This window comes from Balaenoptera musculus, chromosome 12 (genome assembly GCF_009873245.2).
Source record: "Balaenoptera musculus isolate JJ_BM4_2016_0621 chromosome 12, mBalMus1.pri.v3, whole genome shotgun sequence".
Classification (NCBI taxonomy): domain Eukaryota; kingdom Metazoa; phylum Chordata; class Mammalia; order Artiodactyla; family Balaenopteridae; genus Balaenoptera; species Balaenoptera musculus.
Window position 1 is genome coordinate 55,151,903 of NC_045796.1, and position 20,767 is coordinate 55,172,669.

Below are 20,767 nucleotides of genomic sequence, written 5' to 3' on the forward strand. Positions count from 1 at the left end.
TCGGTACCTTTCAGCTTCTTGAATAGTTTTGAAGGAGTCTGTTATGGAGACTGCTGTTCTCTAAGTGAGACTGGTTGATTTCTAGGCCTGCTTTACAGCGTTATTTGGAATATCTCTTCACCATTATCCTTTATTTATAGGCATACCTCAGAGATACTGTGGGTTCTGTTCCTGACCATGTCAATAAAATGAATACTGCGATAAAGCAAGTCATACAAATATTTTGGTTTCCCAGTGCATATAAAAGTTATATGTAACTTCAAGAAGTGCAGCAGAGTGTTACTACCTATTCTTGAGCCTTTCGGGAGTTCTGTGATCTGAATCTACCTTCTTGGTGCTCTATTACTGGTTTAGGATTCAGCTCTTTGTTCTGACAATTCAGACAAAAGTTTCCAGCTTCCAAAATGTGTTGCTCTTGTATTCTCTCCTTTTCTTTTTCTTAATAGGTCTGTCCTTTAAGAAAAAGTACTCTTTACTGTCATTTCAGTGATGTTTGGGGAAGAAGTAGGAGCTAATGCATGGGTTCAGAGTTACCGTTTTAAAACAAAAGTTTCATGATATATACATATTTTTAAATTTATTTATTTATTTTTGGCTGCATTAGGTCTTCACTGCTGCACGTGGGCTTTCTTTAGTTGCGTCGAGCAGGGGCCACTCCTCGCCGCGGCGTGCAGGCCTCCCATTGCGGTGCCTCTCTTGTTGCGGAGCACGGGCTCCAGTAGTTGTGGCACGCGGGCTCCAGAGTGCAGGCTCAGCAGCTGTGGCGCACGGGCCCAGCTGCCCTGCGGCATGTGGGATCCTCCCGGACCAGGGCTCGAACCCGTGTCCCCTGCATTGGCAGGCGGACTCTTAACCACTGCGCCACTAGGGAAGCCCCATGATATATTTTTTTAATGGAAAAAAAGTCAGATGAAAAATGCATGGACAGCATAGTCCAAAGTTTTAACATTGATTATCTTTGTGTGGTAGACTTATAGGTGTTTTATATTTTTTTTAGTCCTCCCCATATATGTTATTTATATATGTTACATGCATTATGTGTAAAATATAGGAAGTAAAGAATATGACACCTACTGTCATATTAATTACTTTTTAACTTATGTTTGTTTCTGGGGGAGGAAAAATATCCAGTACCTCTTCTCTAGAGATAATCTATACATACAGTCCATGGTCATCTAAGAAGCAGAGTATTTGGTGATCCTAAGTTTAGGATTTTTAACTACTTTGAAACCATGAAATGCTTGATTTTGAAGTACATGGTGGTGTAACCTACATCCTCATGCATATTTTTTCCCCATATAAAAATATAGGAAAAAAGTATATTGGCTTAAATTTTAATTTTAATCTTTAGTGTGCATGTCATGCTCACAGTTGAGAAATAATTGCATTATTTATCTGCTGCGTTTATATGAAACACTCTTGCACAAATGTTAAGTAACCTAAATGGCTGCACAGATACACTGGCTGGCTGTGAATGGGCGGACAGAACTACTCCATGACCTTGTACAGCACGTCAGTGACGTCGATGTTGAGGACGCGATGGGGCAGACAGCGCTGCATGTGGCCTGCCAGAACGGTCACAAGACGGTAAATAAAGCCTCGAGGACTTTAAATTAAGTTGCATGTGTTTAAACTTTAAATTCATCAAAAGTTTTCCACTGTGTATAATTGGAAACATGAAGCAAAATCTTATAACATTTTCTGTGTCATGTGGTCTTCTGATTAACATATTCTATGTGGATAAAAGGAACAGAAAATAGTGTTTTTAAATATGTTTAAGGTATTTGTAATTTGGATTTCAATTTTATTTCTGATTCATAGATTCTAATAGCTGAATATTTTAAATTTTAAATGTAGTATGTTCACATATAATAATTTTAACAGTTCATAATGTTTATTCTGTCCTCAGTTTTATCAAATAACTTTTTCATATTTTTTACCATTTGCATATTTTTACCCTTAAGCCTCAAGTTTTGGAATTAGTGACGAAAGTGAGGTCTGACATTGCTTAAATAGTTCAACTTGGATTATCATATTTTTCTGCTCTCTTGGAATATGATTTAAGTGCTAGAGTCACAGCTGTTTTCTTCCTTACTTTTGATTTCTAAAATCATGCATTTGTTTTAGGCAGTACTTTCCTTTTATCCCTATGTATAAACATTTGGCTTTTAAAATTGCTAATAGTTTTCTCTCTCATTAGAAGACTGCTGCCTTATTTAAAGATTGTTAGCTTAAGATTTTAGATTGAATTTCTGCTTTTTGTAATTTCCTATCCTGGTTACTTTCATTTTTTTCCCACATTTAACATTATTGATAATAGAATATTATTTATTTACTAACTAAACAACAAAAACCAATTGAAAACAAAAAAACTCCACCAGCATCTACAAAGATACAGAAGTTTGCTTGTTTATATTTAGTTTTTTGTATACACTCTGAGTCTTATCTTTTTGTTGGGAGAATTCCTAGTGGAATCTGGATTTCTGCCTCTGCAAACACTTTTTTCCTAACCTAGGTTCAGGATGTCAGATCCTACGTATTTAGATGCTTTATGTATGACCTCAATTCATAGAATATTGCACTTCTTTTAAGATAGTGAGCTCAAGGTCGACATTGTCTTATGTTTAATAAGAGTTGGATAAAAGGAAAGATATATGCTTTTTTTTTCTTTCCTGGCATTTCTTCTGAACACCGATGTTTGTTTTTATTCTTTTGTCTTTTATCATCTGAAAACAAACCCATTTGTATTCAAGGACTATTCCTTTTCATTACCTTTTACTTTCTCCATGTCAGTACTACTAAATTTAAGAAGTATTCTGTGCGGAAAAAAAAATCATCTGAAATGTTCTAATCTTGACTGGCCCCAGTAAGCAACTGCTGCCTGTTAGAGAAAGAGTCCTGCTGGTTGCTCTTACAGGACAGAAAAGCACCCGCTTTAATATAAATACTCTCTGCCGTTAACAAATGAGTGGCGTGTCATTTACTAAGATTGTAAACCTACCTGTTGCCCGGGAACTTGTGTAGTAAAAAACTGGAATTCAGATTAGGAATTACCTACAAAGGCTAATTTTAGCTGCCTTAAGCCAGTGAAGAAACAAGAATTACGCAAAAAACCTTGGTTCAAAACATGTGCATTACAGGGTGCATTAAAAATTTAGAATTGCCTTCTGAAGTTATTGAAGAGTAGTTAGTATAAGTATAATACACTCCATATGGTTTACAACCTAAAGCAGGCGTGGTAAAGTAAGGGAGAATTCCTCACAGTCAAATGCCTTTGAAGAATTGTATTTTCAGAAGATTTATAGGGGGCCTGAATTCACTGTGGTGATGGGCTTCACAGGGTGAGATTTTGCAGGTATGGTGCAGGAGGAAGAGGACAAAAAGTCATGTTGACTTGTGATTGATTGTATTAGTGAGTGAGATTCCTTTCTGTCATAGTTGGTCCATTATAGTTATCTGTGAGGATCGTATGCAAAGGGAATGTTTAGCACTATTTTCCAATTCATTGTATGCACCTTTAATCCTTCAATAGGGCAAAAAGGAATCTTGAAAAATTAGGCCATCTCCTAGCCTCCAGGCTGAATTATACATCTAAAAATCTGTGTTGATAGTTGTGCTATTGTTACCTATGTGTCATAATTACTCATGTATTTCTGGGACATGTTCAGATCTCAGTGGATGAGAATATTCTTTTATCTTGAGTTGGATATGATTTAAGAGCTCTGAGATATGTTATTACAGGGTAGATATTATTGATTTTGTTTTTAGCCCTTTGTATATCTTTCCATAAGTTGAACACTGAGTCTAAAATGCTTTGTCAGATATCAGCAAATGAAAATGGCCTTTTCATTGTCTCAAAGTAGTCAATTTTTGCATAAATTCATTGAAAGGTCTTCAAAACTTGTGTCCATGTAGACATATACCAGTGCACATAGGTTTCAAGATTTATATATATTGGTTATATATTTATTTTATAGAATAAAATGTAAAACTTTAAAGGGGGAAAGAAACTCCCTTAAAAATATTCTCAAAAGCACATCAGCTCATTTCAAATTAAAGAGGATGATATGATAAAGATATCCTCTGAAATTTACTTTCTATTCTCATTTTAAGGTAAATCTCAAGAATGCATGAAAAGATTTTAAACAACTGGCTAAGAGCTCTAAAGCTTTGTAGAATTTATAATTGAATACTGTATTCTTGCTTTGATGACAAATAATTTTTAGATTTACATGACTTTTTTACAGATAAAAGATTTGGAAGAAAGATTGATTTTGTCATAACTAAGATATCGAGTAATTTTTGCCATGATTTCCTATAGATGCATCTGTTTAATTAGAGGTAAACCGAGATAAGGGTCTCTTCATCATCTTGTTGGAAGGAAGTGATTTGGGCAGTTGAAGAGTGCAGCGTGACCATTTTTGTCCTTGTAACATAATAGCACTATGATTTTAAACGACTTCTATTCCTATTTTAAAATGATCAGATGAAAGAAATGATCATAACAACTCCTTAATAATTTAATTTTTTATAAATTTCCTTAGGTCAGCTGTTACTAGCTATACAATACCAGAATTATGGTTTGTCTTTGGATATTGATTTAAAATAAAAAAAAATTTGAGAATTTGGTTATTCATCTGGCTTATTATATAGTCTTTGGCAACTTTTTCTTCCCCTGCCTTTATCTACCTCTTAAGATATAATCTGCTGATTACACAATTAAGGAAAGTGTTGTGAATATTTTGGAAGATACTTAAGAGTAATGATAGTATTAGTACTGTCACTACCATTATTAATATTGATGATGTGATTCTGTAAGAACAGTACAAAGAGCAGTATCTGGACTCTTCATTCATTTGCTCTTATGCAGTAAGCTAGGCCCACTGTGTTGTTTGATTTTTAATCTCATTTTTAGGAAGTGTAGTAAAACCTATATTATCTACATAGGTATAATTGACTCCATTTTTTTTTTGGCCATAAATTGAACTTACTTTTTGGTAATTTTTTTCTTTGCCATTAAGTCTTTAAGATTTATTGATGTGTTGAATTGCCACAAATGGTTGATTACTGTTTTCCTGGAATAACTTGGACTTAGAAACTCTAGAGAACTGTTAAACTGTTCAATCTCAATTTCTATTAGTTAAAGTACACAGCAGGATTCGTTTTTGGACTAATTTCAGTTCACTTAAGGAAATTTTATTTTTATCACAATAGACTTCATATTGCTAAATTTAGGTAACTGAATATGAAGGTTCACAAACAATATGAAATGATAGTTGAACCCTGCTTAGAGTAGATTATCTTTGATAGAACTGACTGCATTTTTTTTTTTTTTTTTTTTACTGAAATTGTAGGCTTGTTAAGGAACAGTGCTCATCTACGTTCAGTCAGCTCTCTTGATATCTTTAGCCAGCTTCCAAGCTTTTCATCCAGAGAATTACAGGGCAACCATGCAAACTTAATTGAAAGCTTTTGCAAAAACATTAACTAGATTCAGCCTTGAAGCACGAAGGTAGATGTACTTAACATTTCAAGATATGTTTTTAGGTTCAGAGTAATTTTATTTATTCTAATGTTAGAATTCTCCTTTCATCACTTCTGAGAAATGTGAGCAAATAATAGGAAGTTCTATTACTGTGATTCTTTTTCTAACACAACTGGGTAATATTGATTTTTTGCTAGGTATTACATAAGGGTTCAAAGTCTTGATAGGCTTAGGTGGACAGGTTTCTAGAGAAGACCTATAAACACCAGTCACTGACTAGTGAGTTGGACATTTTTCTTAGTGCATAAGTTGTTTGTGCATTGCTGTCCTGTCATCAGAATTACTTTTAATAAGAGATGAAAGATGCTTTTTTTGTTGTTTGGCTATCATTGTTTTAGTAAATGAGAATACAACTTATGTTGTATGGTTTAATATTGGTTTTTACTTATGGTTTAATATTGAATATCTATTCCTTTCTACTTTGGTCAGTGTCGTTCAGAGAGTTGACATTGATAAAGTAGAGCTGCCTTGGATTTCTTGCTTTGTAACTTATCAGTGCATTGGGTACAGGTGGTCTTGGTTAGTCACTGCCTTCAATTAAATGACTTTTGAGATTGACCCAAACATTAGCTTTGCACATTAGTTTTCCACTCAGGATGTTGTTTTATCATTTGAAAGGTCATGACGTCTGTTGAAAGTGTGCTGTTTCTTAAGGATTTCTTGAAGGCCATGTGAAAATCGCCTTTCAATGCTTTTCTTTCAGTATTCCTTCCCAGCTCTTCCTTACTCTGTAAGGAGGAAGACTCCCATTGTAGATTATCTAGGAATAGGATAATAGTGTGTTTTTTTTGTTTTTGTTTTTTAAGGGGGAGAGGGTTGGACAGGGAATTTGAAGGTCTGAATTATTTTAAAAACATATTTTGGTGATCTGTATTATACACATAAAATGATTTTAGTTCAGTGTACTTCTTAAAATTATGTTATATTAACTTGAAAAATACAGGTAATCAGCTCTCAGCCACAGATATTTGTTAGTATACTTTTACGTGTTTACATTTACTAAATTGTAAGCTGCTGAGCTTAATTTTTGCAAGTAAATCAGAAGCCATAAAAGTTTGAAAACAGAGGAACTTATGACCGTTGTAAGTTACAGTGATTTATTTTGGACTTCATGGCTTATAGTCTGTTAAACAGACACAATGCAGTTTTCACAGAAGTGCTTGTGTGTAGGGGTTTAGGGGTGAGAAATTTGCTAAAACAAATTGAATCCAAATCTGTCATAGAGAATCCTATCAGTTTTTCTGGATAGCACGAGTCACCATCTAGCATACTACATATTTTATTTCTCATGTCCCTTTGTTTTCCTTTTCCACTAGAATGTAAGCTTCATGAAGGCAGGTGTTTGTCCATTTTGTTCATTGCTGTGACTCTAACATCTAGCACATACTAACATTGAAATTTTTGTTGAAAGATGGAATGGGCTAGTCAAATGCAGTATCATTCCAAGCAGTTTTTTCTGCCATTTTCTTTCCATTTCTAAATGTTTGTAATTTTTTTCTTTTGTACCTTTAAGTGAAGCGTATACTGATAGTGCTGATTCTTATAAAAGATAGTATCTGGTTTGTTTATTGCTGAAAATTTCTGCTTTTGAGACTCCTTAGGGATTGTAGTGGTTGAATCCAGAATTTATTCTCTTTGATTTTGTTTTGCCTTATGCTTCTGTATAATTTAAAATCTTCAAGTAGTATTGTTTCTTCAAGGGCTTTTATGTTTTTAATTTAATAAATAGTTTCCTCCACCTGAATTCTCCTAGTTTCAAAGTTATTTTGCCCTTCGTTTACATAGACTGGAAATTTAAAAAAAACCAAACTTTTAAGTTATGTGACTTTCTTGCTTCTTTTATTATGCTGTTTAATCAATAATTGAATTCTGTGTTATCCTTACTCCTCCTGTTTCAGAGATTTTACAAAAAGAAATCGGCAAACATTTTTTTTAAATCACAAAGATTGATCACTTTTCACTCATGTCAGTGCTGCAAGGCAATTTTTTTTACTCTTTACATTCAAATCCCTTTATGTATTTTTTTTCTTCTTACTCTGAGGGAAATGGGTTTTTCTCCCTCTTTGACTTCAGGCAACATTTTATCTACAAGTGAACTATTGAAAGCTTTTAAAAAAATATGTGTTTCTTTAAATAGTTGTATATTTTGAGGATCTTAATTGAGATAATTTTGTTAAAACAGAAAAGCAGATTTATGAATGTAAAAGAAAATGCTGGAATGAGCTTTTCCACTTTACTAATCAAGTATTTTTCTCTGTTAAGAACAGAATTTTTAATGTATTCATAGGCTATTTCCTGTGTACAAGGGTATGATAGAAACGTATGACACAGAAGTATTTGTGTGTAGGGGTTTAGGGCTGAGAAATTTGCTAAAACAAATCATGCTGTCTTGCTATGATTTGCCTGAAGTTTGTCTTACCACATTGTAGAGGAATATGTTAGTCTAATGTTAGTCTAATGGCTAATTTGTTTTACTGTTAGCTCTACACTATAAATAAAAATACAGAAATACTGTAAAAAGTATGTGAATTTAGAAATGGCATTATTTAAAAACTAAACGGAAATAACTGTCTAGGCTCTTGAGCTTGACTCTCAAATAGTTATTTAGTAGGGAATTAGTAGATCATCTGTGATTAATGTAGCTTATGAAGATATGCCAAATTAGCCAGAATACTATTTAGTATTCTGAATTTAGAAAAATTAGAATTTCTGTTTTTTGGTAAATTGCCTAGTGGTTATGACCATGGGCTTAGGTTTTAATCCCCGCTCCCCTGTTTATTTGTGTGTTGGGGTGCGTATTACTTGACCTCTTTGAGATTCAGTTTCCTACTTGTGAAAGTGCGGAGAAGGATATCAACTTCCCATCAGGATGCAGTAAATGAAATGATAAATGCTTATTAGCTCAGTATCCAGGCACATGCTAAGGTTATTCATACTATTATATCATTATATAGTTTTAACAATTATATAATTTTTATGAATGCATAGTATGTTTTGTTAATAATTACTTTATTTCAGCTTCTCTCTGGATTGCTGGGTTTTAATTGAATATTAATACGTATTTTTGATATAATTGCTTTTATCTCTTTTATCTCTCCTGAGCCTTTTTGAGAGATGGCTTACTGTCTATATAATTTCTGTAACAGTCAGTGAAAATTATTGCTGCTATCCATCTCACTTCTGATTTGGGACCACATACACACAACTTCTAGTTCAGATATCAAAAAGGGCAAAGCCATGATCAAAAGGCTCCAGTGGGCCTTGCCTTATAAAATAATAACCTAAATGCTTATTTTCTTATATTTTTGAGAGCAGTACTTGACTGCTTGTCCACAGTTTAAGAATTATATAGCTGATAATAAAGTTTTATGTAACAATGTTTCTATTACATAGATTTTCAAATTCCTCCTGAGATAGAAGTAAATTCAAATAGTAATAATACATGAATACTATATCTTAAAATATTTTATTTTTATCAAAATCTTTGTAATAAAAAATTATAGTCCTTTAAATCACCCTTCTCTGTCAATTCACAATCACTAGGCAGCAATTTTCAGCTCTTTTAGCTTTTCTTCTGGTATCTATTTCCATGTAATATGCTTCTACTGCTCTTTCTCCATTTATGACTTTTAGATATCACTGAATCATTTCTTGTTATGGTGAGTGAGGGTTTAACTCATTTAAATCCTCTTCCCATGCCCTGTCGCCCCATTTCTAAAATTAATTATATCATAAATTTTAATGAGACAATATTAGTTGCATATACAGTTAGGTAAATGTTGTTTACTGCTGAGTCAAGTAGTGAACTATAATAACATTTTCTACTAGGGTGACTATTAGCTTAGCTCAGTTTTTTTTTTTTATTTTTTGGTGAATCAGTAGTTCTTCCTATATGCTCCCACAGAATCTTTCTCAGTACTGTTTTCTTCAAAGACAGATTCATTAGATAATGTCACTCCATTGTTTTTCTCTAAACCTGGGAATTTCTTAATATCTCCTGTGTTTGATCTTCAGTATTCTAGATTCCACATCTTCTATTTTGATGTATTGCCTTGTTTGGAGGAGGATATCCTCCAGTAGCTTCTTGAGAAAAGGTACGTTGGAGGTAATTTTTTTGGAAATCTTACATAGCTAAGCCTATTTCTTATTTAAAAGCATATATTTGAATGATAGTGTGGCTGGCTATAGAATTCTACATTGGAAGTCATTCACCTTACAATTTTGAGGGCATTTCACCTTTTAAATTTCAGTGTTGCTGTTGAAAAGTTTAATGTCAATCTGAATTCTGTTTATCTCTGGAATCTTATATCCCCAGTATTATGAAATTTCACTTTGATGTGCCTTGTTGAAGGTCTTTTAATTTATTAGACTGGACACTGGTGAGCCTTTTCAATCTGGCAACTTGTGTCCTTCAGTTCTGGGAAATTTTTTGGTATTATTTCTTGATTACTTCCTTTTGGTCTCCCACCTCCTTCATTTTCTTTATTCTCAATTTCTACAGTGACTCCCTGGATTGATCTACTAGTTTTCTCATTTTTCCTGTTTTCTTTGTCTTTTTGTTTCTTGTAGAATTTTTCAACGTTGTATTTCTAACTTCTATTGAATTTTTATTTCTTCCATCATATTTTTGATATCTTATTCTCTGAATATTTTTCCCCCAGCATCTTGTTTTTGTCCCATGGATAGTATTTTTTCTTTTCTCTCTGAGGGTATCAGTTACTTTTCTAATTTTTGTTGCTGTTTTTTTGGTTCCCTTTATTGTCTTTATTTTTCTTACTTCCTTTTTCTGTTTGTTTTTCAGGTTAGAGGCCTGCTTCAGTTGTCTCTTAAACATTGTCTGTCCATTCATGTATAGTGGTGAGGCACTGAAATGGGGCTGAAAGCATTGTGTACATGAGCTGGGTTTGTTGACTGGTCTCACTGTACGTCAAGGCTTTTTAATCTTGGCACTGTTGATATTTGGGGCCTGAACATTCTTTGTTGTGGGGCCTGTATGTAGATTGTCGGATGTTTAGACATACCCTGGCCTCTACCCACTAGCTGCCAATTGGACCCTCCCTTCTCCAGTAATGAAAATCAAAAAAGTCTCCCAGCATTGCTGAATGTCCCCTTGTGGCCAACCGGGCTATTTCACTGGTGACTGTAATGCCAGTATCAGTCAGACTCTTCTCTGGTGCCACTTTCCAGATAGCAAACTTTCAGTCCCTCCTGCTTAAGCTTTTAAGCCTGGCTACTGGATTTCTGGGAGCCTAGCGGAGCATGGGGGCTGGAGGTTTTCACTTAATTAGTTGTTTTCAGCATGGCTGCTCATCCCTGCTCTTCCCTGTATTTCTTGTCTGCCAGTCCAGAGCCTCACTATTCACTTTGTCCAGATAATAAACCTCCCTACTTCCAAGACAGATAGGGAGGGATAGTGGCTAACTGTATGGGATGGGGAGGAAGGGTCCTGGGGGAGGGCCCAGCTGTTAGGTTTTCAACTACTTCTCCTGTCTTGGCTCTACGTAACTATCCCTGTCTTCCAAGATACCTGTTACTTCCAATTCCTGTGTTGTGTGTGTGTGTTCGGTAGTGAGAATTTGGTGGTTTCGTGTTGGAATCTGCATTTGCAGACACTTAAGACTTCAGCTTTCTTTGATCTGCTAAGTCAGTTACTCTTCTTTCACTTGCTTGCCATTTCCCTAAAACTTCTGACTTATCTAGTACGCGTTGTATTCTTTGCTGTTCTTCGTTCGAGTTTGTAGTCTTAATATTTTGCTGACATTGTACTAGGTTTTAGAGCAGCAATAAAGATGAACATGTGTGTTCAATCCAGAAGTAATTATTAAACAGTCTAATTCCAAAAACATTTCAGTTTTTACATCTTGTCTTCCTTTTTGCAGGAGAAACTCAAATGAAGATCATAGGAATTAAAACCAGAAAAGATTCTCTTTTTTAAGGTTTTTCAGGCAAGCCTTGCCGTATTCCTAATCATCAGATATTTATTTTTAAAATTTTATATTAGCTTATTTTCCCTTAGTACACATCAAATGATTGCAGAAGTAGAGCTTAGGGGACAGTCAGAGAAACTGAGTCAGTATTGGCAACTGTCAGTAGCAAAAGAACTTCTTAGCTTTTTAATATTTTGTACTTTAATAATTATGCTCTTTGAATTTTGAGAAAGTTAGAGCTCTGGTACCAACTCTTTGTTTTTAGAGGCAAAAAACTGTTTTTTTTTTTTTTTTTTTACACTCTGGTTTTTAAATTCAGGTATCTAGAGCAGCACTATTCAGTGCTGCCACATGTGGCTATTTAAACTTAATTATAATAAAATAAAATTTAAAATTCTGTTCCTCAGTTGTGCTAGCCACGTTTCAAGTCCTTTGGTAGCTACTACACATGTCAGTGATTTTCTAGAACCTTCCCAGGTTAACACAATTTACATTACATTGATAATTCCACATATACTGTGTAGTGCCTGAGGCTCAGAGCTTACCAAAAAGTGGAATTTGTTCAGCCATCATAATTGGCATGTTCCTACTCTTTCTTGTTTAAAGCTTCAGGTTGTGGTAAGAACTTTCCTTATATGGACTAAAATTGTGATAACTGTGTCTTTGTTTAACTTCTCTGGCTTTACTTTTGTTTCTTCTTCCCCCAGACAGTGCAATGCTTGCTAGACAGTGGTGCTGATATTAACAGGCCGAATGTATCAGGAGCCACTCCATTGTACTTTGCTTGCAGGTATGATAATTTATATTGCCAGATGCTCTCATTAAAGAATGTTGAATCTGCTATATTTCCAAACACAAACATTTGTGTGTATTTTCTAAAACTCTCCTCTTTCCTAGAAATACTATGCTCCCTTTTAAGATGAAGTATATAGCATTACGGTTCTGTTACTTAACTGCATGATGAAAAGTGTTTTATATTGCCAGTGTTTTTATATATTGTAAGTGGGAGCTTTTGATTTGCTTGATTACTTAGATTTTAGAATTACTTAGTAATAAAAAAGACATACCAATAATCCAGTAATTTTCATAGTTTTCTTTATCAAGTATCAAGTTAGTTCCAATGGGATAAGCTATTAAAGTATGCCTTAGTTCAGAGCCATGTCTTTGCTTTCTCTGGATTTGTAACTTTAAAAAATTTCTTGAATCATTCTTGTTAGATATTGAATTATGCATTAAGTTGTTCTTACACTCTGTCCTGGTTCATTTTCTTTTTTCTTTTTTTCTGGTTCATTTTCCTAAAGCATACGTTTTGTTCATTGATTCATTCATGTAATAAGCATTTAGTTAGCATTCACTGTGTGCCATGCATTATTATAGGCATTAGTGATACAGTAATAAATAAACCCCAGTCCTTAAGGAGCTAACAGTGTAATAATTATACACATACCCGCCCCCCCCCATAATATGTTATGTAAATTTAGTTGCAATTAGGAGCAGTTCACGATACACTTGATTTTTCTTTTTGGTTTAGATTATAGGAATTGTAGTATTTATTTAGGCTCTATTTTAGATATAATGCTCTCCAGAAAGCTCCTCTTTTCTTATCCTTTTTCCTGTTTTATGTCATTTTACTGGAGGTTTGTTTTATGTTTTATGTTTTATTTTTATTAATTTTTTTGGCCGCACCATGTGGCTTGCAGGATTTTAGTTCCCCGGCCAGGGGTCAAACCTGGGCGCTGGCATTGAAAAGTGCTGAGTCCTAACAACTGGACTGCCAGGGAATTCCCTGGAGCTTTGTTTAAGATGAAAGATCTGCTTTTCTTCTCGTTTAGCTTTTCTTTAGGGTCTCTGATGTTGCTTTGGTCTGACTGATTCAAATCATCATTGAACAGCCTTGAATTAGAATACAAGGACTTTTGGACCTCTAGACTTCTTGATCTTACCTGAATCCAAGCTTTTTCTTATGTTATACTTACAATTTGATTGCTTGGCTAGAACACAAATTCCTTTTTTAGTGTCCTGAATTTATGAGTAATATCATTGTTTGATTCCCTGAAATCATATCCTGTCTTGAGGGGTTATCTTTAGATCAGACCTTTCTTTGAAGCTTCAGATTTGAATGGCTATCTACCTGATACACATCATCACTTGCAAGTCTCATAGAATCTCAGATGTTAGCGTGTCCAAAATATAGCTTCTGATTTCCTTTTCAAACCTTTCCTCCAGTTTTTCTCATCTCAGTCATTGGAACCCTTATCTTCTCAGTTGTGTAAACCAGAAACTAGGTCATTATTTTTTATTTCTGTCTCTCTCTCTGACCCTCAACTTGGAATATATTAGTAAGTTCTGTAAATTCCACTTTCAGAATACATTCTGAATCTCATTACTGCTCTCCACCTCCCTAAACCACCTTAAAGTTGTTACTTCTTGTCTAGAATACTGCAGTAGTCTCTTAACTGGTCTTCCAGATTCCTCTGTTGTTTCCCTCCCTTCTGTTCTCTCATCAGAAGCCAAAGTGACCTTCTAAAAAATGAATCGGCTGTTGTCACTTTGTGCTTAAACCTTGTATTTAAACTTTTCAGTGCTTCTTTGTTGCATTTCCAATAAAATCCAAACTCTTCCTTCTTCCACGTGACCTGCATGGTCTGACCCTGCTTAGCTCACTGTGCTTCAGCTACATTGGTTCTCTTTGACTTCCCCCAATACATCAGACTCTTTCCAGCAGGCTTTTCTGTGTGCTGTTTATTTTGCCTGAAACGTTCTTCCGTAGACTTTTTATGTGGCTGACTCCATGTCAGTGCTTCACTGTTACTTTTTAGGAAAGAATTCCTGGTCAATCTAGGTAGGCCTCTCCCCATATTTCCTATCACAGTATCATGATCATTTCTTTCGTAGCACTTTGTATTTTATAGTGTTTATGTCCTTGTTTATAGTGTGTCTCCCCTGCTAGACTGAAAGCCCAATGAAAGCAAGAATTTTGTTTTATTCATCACTTTATATTCCATGTGTAGTACAGTGCTTTGTGTTTAGATGCTTAGTAAATGTTTTTGAATGAGTGAATCACTATAGTTACGTTTTTGAAAAATATATAAAATAATGCCATGTATACTGGTAAAATATAGGTATATATTAGTGTTCACATAACTGTGATATTTGTATAGTTAGTCTGAGTATAGGGTTATGGTAAAAGAATTTTTTAGAAGTACTTTCTGCTAGTATTGTATACCCATCATTAAGTTTTAATCTAGCAAACATTAGATCTCTTTGAACGAAGATGGCTAAGCAAATATGATTAAAATAGAAACTAGAATATAAATTCTTCATTGTTGCAGGATGATAAATATGGAACATGGAAAATGGTTCATTTTATAGGCAGACTTCTAATTATATTCATGATATCTAGATAGAGGTATACATTAAAAATTATAAATTATTCCCAATGTATTGTCTCTGATAAATGAAAGGGAAAGGAATGTGAGAAATAGAACAAGTTGATCCTGCAGACAAGTTATAGGGGTCTAAGATAAAAAGCTGAACTTAATGTAAATTTTTATTGTTGAGGGATGTTACTACATATGTCATATGTCTAATTCAGGGATTAACTGCTAAAACTGTTTTCTTTAAATCGAAAAGGTATTGAAATATATAGGAGGCAGGGTTCAAATCCCATCCCCAAAGCTATGCAACTTTAGTCAAGTTTCTTGACCTCTGAAGCTTTGTTTCTTTGTAAAGTGGAAATGCTGATATCTGCCTCGTGGGACTACAGTGATAATTAAATGAGGTGGCTTGTATAAAGCATCCTGCAGAGGATTTTATACTTAGTAGTTGGTAGGTGCTCACTAAGCTCTAGCACACTTTTCCGCACCCAGTGAGCACAAAGTTGTATTGTCCTCTTTCAATTTCATTGCAATGCATGGTTTTCTAAGAAATTTGACTCTTATCCCATCATACAGGCAGGCCTTTTCTTTTTTCCTTTGTATTCTATTCTAATTCTGAGCACTATTTAATAAAGTAATGCTTCTGTGAGTGAGTCATTTCAGATTGATTTTGACCTAAAATTATGACAGGAACTATTTCCCAGCCACTTTTCCTCTCTAGGTATTTTGTACAAGACATTCTAATTCACTAGCTTTGTTTCATGTGGACTGTAGGCACACATATATTGACCTCCCCCCGCCCCTTCAGGTGCCTTTGTTTTCAGGACTTTTATGTGGTATGTGCAAATGCTTCAAGTCCTTAAATGATTAGATTGGTTTTATATTCGTCATAATACTTCCCATTCCCTTAACTGGGTTCCTCAAATAAAGGTTTGGATGTATAATGATTTTCAAATATTTTCTGTATCTGCAGATAACTTTTATTCTGTAAAGGAAAACAAGGTTTAGCTGGGGTTATATAGATACAGTAAATTAGTGAGATTTTTATGGAATTTTGGAGGTCTGTAATAAAGTGAGAAACAGGTAAGATTCTGAACATAGTTTGCAGCTACTGCCAAGCAACTCCTTTCAAATAGGAAACTCCCAATCAAAGTAGCCACGTAAAACAGTCCATAGATTCAAAACTGCAAACTTTTAGAATAGAAAAGGACCATTAGAAAATATGGCCTCTTTGTTTCATAAGCAGTTCCAAAAAACGTTGTTATATAGATAGTACATATGCACTGTTAGCCAAGTTTTCAAATTGTATCACTGCAAGAGCCTGAAGTTAGGAGACTTGAAAGTGCTTGAGAAATCAGTTCTAAGTGCTTTAGAAGCACTACAGGTTTCTGATTAGTCAAATCTTTGCCAACTTCTTAGTTTCCAGAAAATACACTGGCATTTCCTTGAAGGGAGTATTATCTCAATCAATATAAAAAAATAAGTTCAATTGTAAAGAATAATTATTCATTGAGCAAATTTTTGCAGTTATTTGAACTGAAAAATCTTTCATGTGACACTTTGAGCAGTCTGTAACAGGATAATCTTTATCTTTTGCAATATCACACATTGGGGGCACTTGAGGCCCTAATGAAGTTATGCAGATTTTATATATTATTAGCAATCATTTCTTTTAATTTACTTTTGAAATGAAATGCCACCTGTTCACAGATGAGATTTTAATGTAGTTTTCGAAATTACTCCAGCTTTCTAAAAATGTCATAGTGGTATTTTTTTCTTGATATTAATTATTCTTGTTGCTATATGTGGTACAAAATTAATCCTAAATAAATTACGATTCAGGTCTTTTTGTTATTTTTGTGTAGCTTAGTACCTTATTTAATGCTTACTTGTCAGATGAATGGTATCTAAAATTAAAGCCCATCATATAACTCAACAAGTATATTGAGTACATGTTATAAGCCATGCTTGGTGTTATAGGACAAGGGTATTGTCAAGAAGTTTATAGTTTAGTTGGAAAGATTAAACACATCTAACACAGATAATGAATAACTGTAAAAGAAATGTCATTAGAGTTGAGCAGAATAACTTTGCAAATCTGGGTTTCTCAGAACCTTGGGTCCTAGCAAAGAAATCACTGACTCCTTAAATAAATTAAGCTCAAGTTAGTTTCTTTTCACTTAGGTATTACACGGAATAGAACAGTGTTAATTATAAAGTAATTCCTATTAGCTGTAATATATAATGTGTTGGCCAGCACGCCCAGCTGGCAAATGACAAATGATGCTTGATGAAGATTTTTCTTAATGTAGACTAGTAAAATTAGTTACTGCTGCTTTTGGAGGGATTGCTGATGTACTTGCTTTCTTGATTTTCTGCTTTTTCTGGAGTAAATTAGGTATTGTTCTTAAGTTAGTTTTCGTCTGTCGATATTTGTATTAAGGAAGGTAATCAGTATTACAGTAAAGTATCAAGAGAGTGATATACCTGATGTCTGCCACCAGCTTCCTAGTATGATCCTATTTTTTTTTTTTTTGATCCTATTTTTTTAAATTAAGTCCAGTTATACTTTATGCAGCGTCATTTTGTGGAAAAGAAAGAATAGGTTGTTTTTATTTGTTTGTTTTAAGTTTCTGAGGAATCTGTGTAGTCTTTGTGAAATAACATACCTTTTTAGGTAATGGTACTGTGGGAAGAGTATTGGTCTAGAAGACCAGAGATCTGAGTTCTAGTTTCACTTGTGCTTGAATAGTAATTTTTTTCATCTACAAAATAAAATTCTTTTTTTAAAATTAATTTTTATTGGAGTATTTTTACTTTACAATGTTGTGTTAGTTTCTACTGTGCAGCAAAATGAATCAGCTATACGTATACATATATCCCCTCTTTTTTGGATTTCCTTCCCATTTAGGTCACCACAGAGCACTGAGTAGAGTTCCCTGAGCTATACAGTAGGTTCTCATTAGTTATCTATTTTATACACAGTATCAATAGTGTATTATGTCAATCCCAATCTCCCAATTCGTCCCACCTCCCTGCTTTCCCCCCTTGGTGTCCATACGTTTGTTCTCTATGTCTGTGTCTCTATTTCTGCTTTGCAAATAAGATCATCTATACCATTTTTCTAGATTGCACATATATGCGTTAATATACGATATTTGTTTTTCTTTCTGACTTACTTCACTCTGTATGTCAGTCTCTAGGTCCATCCACATCTCTACAAATGACCCAATTTCATTCCTTTTTATGGCTGAGTAATATTCCATTGTATATATGTACCACATCTTCTTTATCCATTCTTCTGTTGATGGACATTTAGGTTGCTTCCATGTCCTGGCTATTGTAAATAGTGCTGCAATGAACATTGGGGTGCATGTGTCTTTTTGAATTATGATTTTCTCTAGGTATATGCCCAGTAGTGGGATTGCTGTGGTAGTTCTATTTTTAGTTTTTTAAGGAACCTCCATACTGTTCTCCATAGTGACTGTATCAATTTACAAAATAAAATTCTTTGATCAGATACTCTTCCAAACTGTATGACTTCCTTGGGCATTTTGTAAAATTAGCTTTAAACTTTAATGTCCCTGCATTATAAATTTATTTTTTATTGTCTGTGTGTAGGATCAGATTAGCTCATTTAATAATGAAATGTAGAGTCTAGTGATTATTACCCCCAAAGCAGCTTCCTCTTAGCTTAAAGAGTGGGTGTTACACCTACTTGAAAGAGCAATTAGAGAGAATGGGGCATGTGGATGAGAGTTGTTCATTCTAGATCAGATTGAATAGCTGTCAGCAGAAGCCAAACTGAGTGGGCTGATAAAATTAAGGTTGGCAGTTAATATTTTTGGCTAATGAATCCCCCCATTTACTCATTTTGATATTTGTCTTTTCTCCTTCCTTTGTCTTTATTTTCTTACCACATATTAAAGTGTCATAAAATGTACTTTTGTTTTGAGTATTGAGGTTCTTTTGGACTAAGAAGTCTGGAGACTTGGATGTATGTGGTAGGAAGGTGGTCAGGCTAGAGTTGAGAAGGAAAAGATTGGAAGAAAAAAATAAAGCATAAGCCTGAGTACCAGCAACTTATCCCAGAATATTATGATTTATTGTAGGTAATGTGTCCCAAGTTCAATTCTAAGATTCAGTAGGCCAGTTTCTTATCTAAATTGTAAAACTATGACTTAACGTTGGGAAGTTTTTCTGACGGTTGAGGTTGTAGTTCAGATCTTCCTCTCAATTTTTAAAAATTATTAATCCTCTGTTGATTGATACTAACTGTCCATAATTTATAGAGAAAGACTTAAAATTAAAAAGGTTATATGTTTAAACTTTGTTTCTGTACAGTCATGGTCAGAGAGACACAGCACAGATTCTTCTGTTGCGAGGAGCCAAATATCTGCCAGATAAAAATGGAGTAACCCCTCTGGATTTATGTGTACAGGTATGTTGTTAATATATATTCTTAGTCCCTTACTTTGTAAGAGAAACTTACAGACAGATAAGCTCACTTTTTTTCCTCAAATGAGAGGATGGGTGCAAAGATTTTTGTTCTGTTAAGAATATGATCTTTAAAAGGACCTGTGATAGTATAAGAAATATATATTGGTCTTTATCCCAGTTCCTAACACAAGAGCTTCTAAGACCCTTGGAATCTCCAGAGTGATAAGCATGTCTTTTTGTATATTAATGAGATGAGCGGTGGCTGAAAGGCCCTAGGTAGCTTCAGGAACAGGGCTGGTTGACAGATGAGCCAACCGTGTAATTAGAAGGCAGTTTCCTCCCCCACCCCCGGGGAGGAGTCAGGGGCTAGAGACTGAGTTTAGTCATTCAGGCCTGTGTAATGGAACTTTCATAAAAACCCTAAACCGTGTGGTTCTCAGAGAGCTTCTGGGTTGGTGACACATCAAAGTGCTGGGAGGGTGGCACGCCCAGTGAGGGCATGGAAGCTCTGTGCCCCTTCCCACATACTTTACCCTGTGCATCTGTTCCATTTGCCTGTTCCTGAGTTGTAGCCTTTATAATAAACAGGTAATGGTAAATAAAGTGTTTCCCTGAGTTCTGTGAGCTGTTCTAGCAAATTATCAAACCTGAGGAGGAGGTCGTGGGAGTTCCTTACTTACAGCTGGTTATTCAGAAGTATGGGTGACCTGGACTTGTGATTGGCTTTTGAAGTGGGGGGCACTCTTGTGGGACTGAACCCTACTGTGTGGTCTGCCCTAACTCTAGGCAGTTAGCATGATAATTGAATTAAAGTGTAGGACACCCAATCGGTATCCACAGAGAATTGGAGAATTGGTTGGTGTGTAAATCCCACATGTTTGGTGTCAGACTTATATATAGAAGAAATGTTTTCCTTTAGGAGTTTTGTTTTTAAACCTAGATAATTTTAAATCTTGTTTTTAGGGTGGATATGGAGAGACTTGTGAAGTATTAATTCAGTATCACCCGAGGCTTTTCCAGACAATTATTCAAATGACACAGAATGAAGATCTCCGAGAAAACATGGTAATGTAATTGTGCTGGTAGCTGGTAAATGAACAAGCTTTTTTTTTTTTAAATTAATTAATTTATTTTTGGCTGCATTGGGTCTTCGTTGCTGCGCGTGGGCTTTCTCTAGTTGTGGTGAGCGGGGGCTACTCTTTGTTGTGGTGTGCAGGCTTCTCATTGCGGTGGCTTCTCCTGTTGCGGACCACAAGCTCTAGGCATGTGGGCTTCAGTAGTTGTGGCACGCGGGCTCAGTAGTTGTGGCTCGCGGGCTCTAGAGCTCAGGTTCAGTAGTTGCGGCACACGGGCTTAGTTGCTCCGTGGCATGTGGAATCTTCACGGACCAGGGCTCGAACCAGTGCCCCTGGCAGGAGGATTCTTAACCACTGCACCACCAGGGAAGCCCCTGAACAAGCTTTGTTCATGTTTGGTGT

General features: G+C 35.0%; 1 protein-coding gene across 4 annotated transcripts in view; it reads left to right on the forward strand.

The window, feature by feature from the left end:
- The window catches only part of HACE1 (HECT domain and ankyrin repeat containing E3 ubiquitin protein ligase 1), a 93,947-nt gene that overhangs the window by 18,630 nt on the left and 54,550 nt on the right, over window positions 1-20,767 (forward strand). For 2 of the 4 annotated variants that reach the window (XM_036871898.1, XM_036871897.1), the window contains exons 6-9: window positions 1,456-1,587; window positions 12,180-12,262; window positions 19,194-19,290; window positions 20,253-20,354. In XM_036871898.1, coding sequence (XP_036727793.1) covers window positions 1,456-1,587; window positions 12,180-12,262; window positions 19,194-19,290; window positions 20,253-20,354 — 414 coding nt within the window. Of the gene's footprint in view, window positions 1-1,455; window positions 1,588-12,179; window positions 12,263-17,784; window positions 17,801-19,193; window positions 19,291-20,252; window positions 20,355-20,767 lie in introns of those variants that run through there. The other 2 variants (XM_036871901.1, XM_036871900.1) reach the window with 2 other exon arrangements.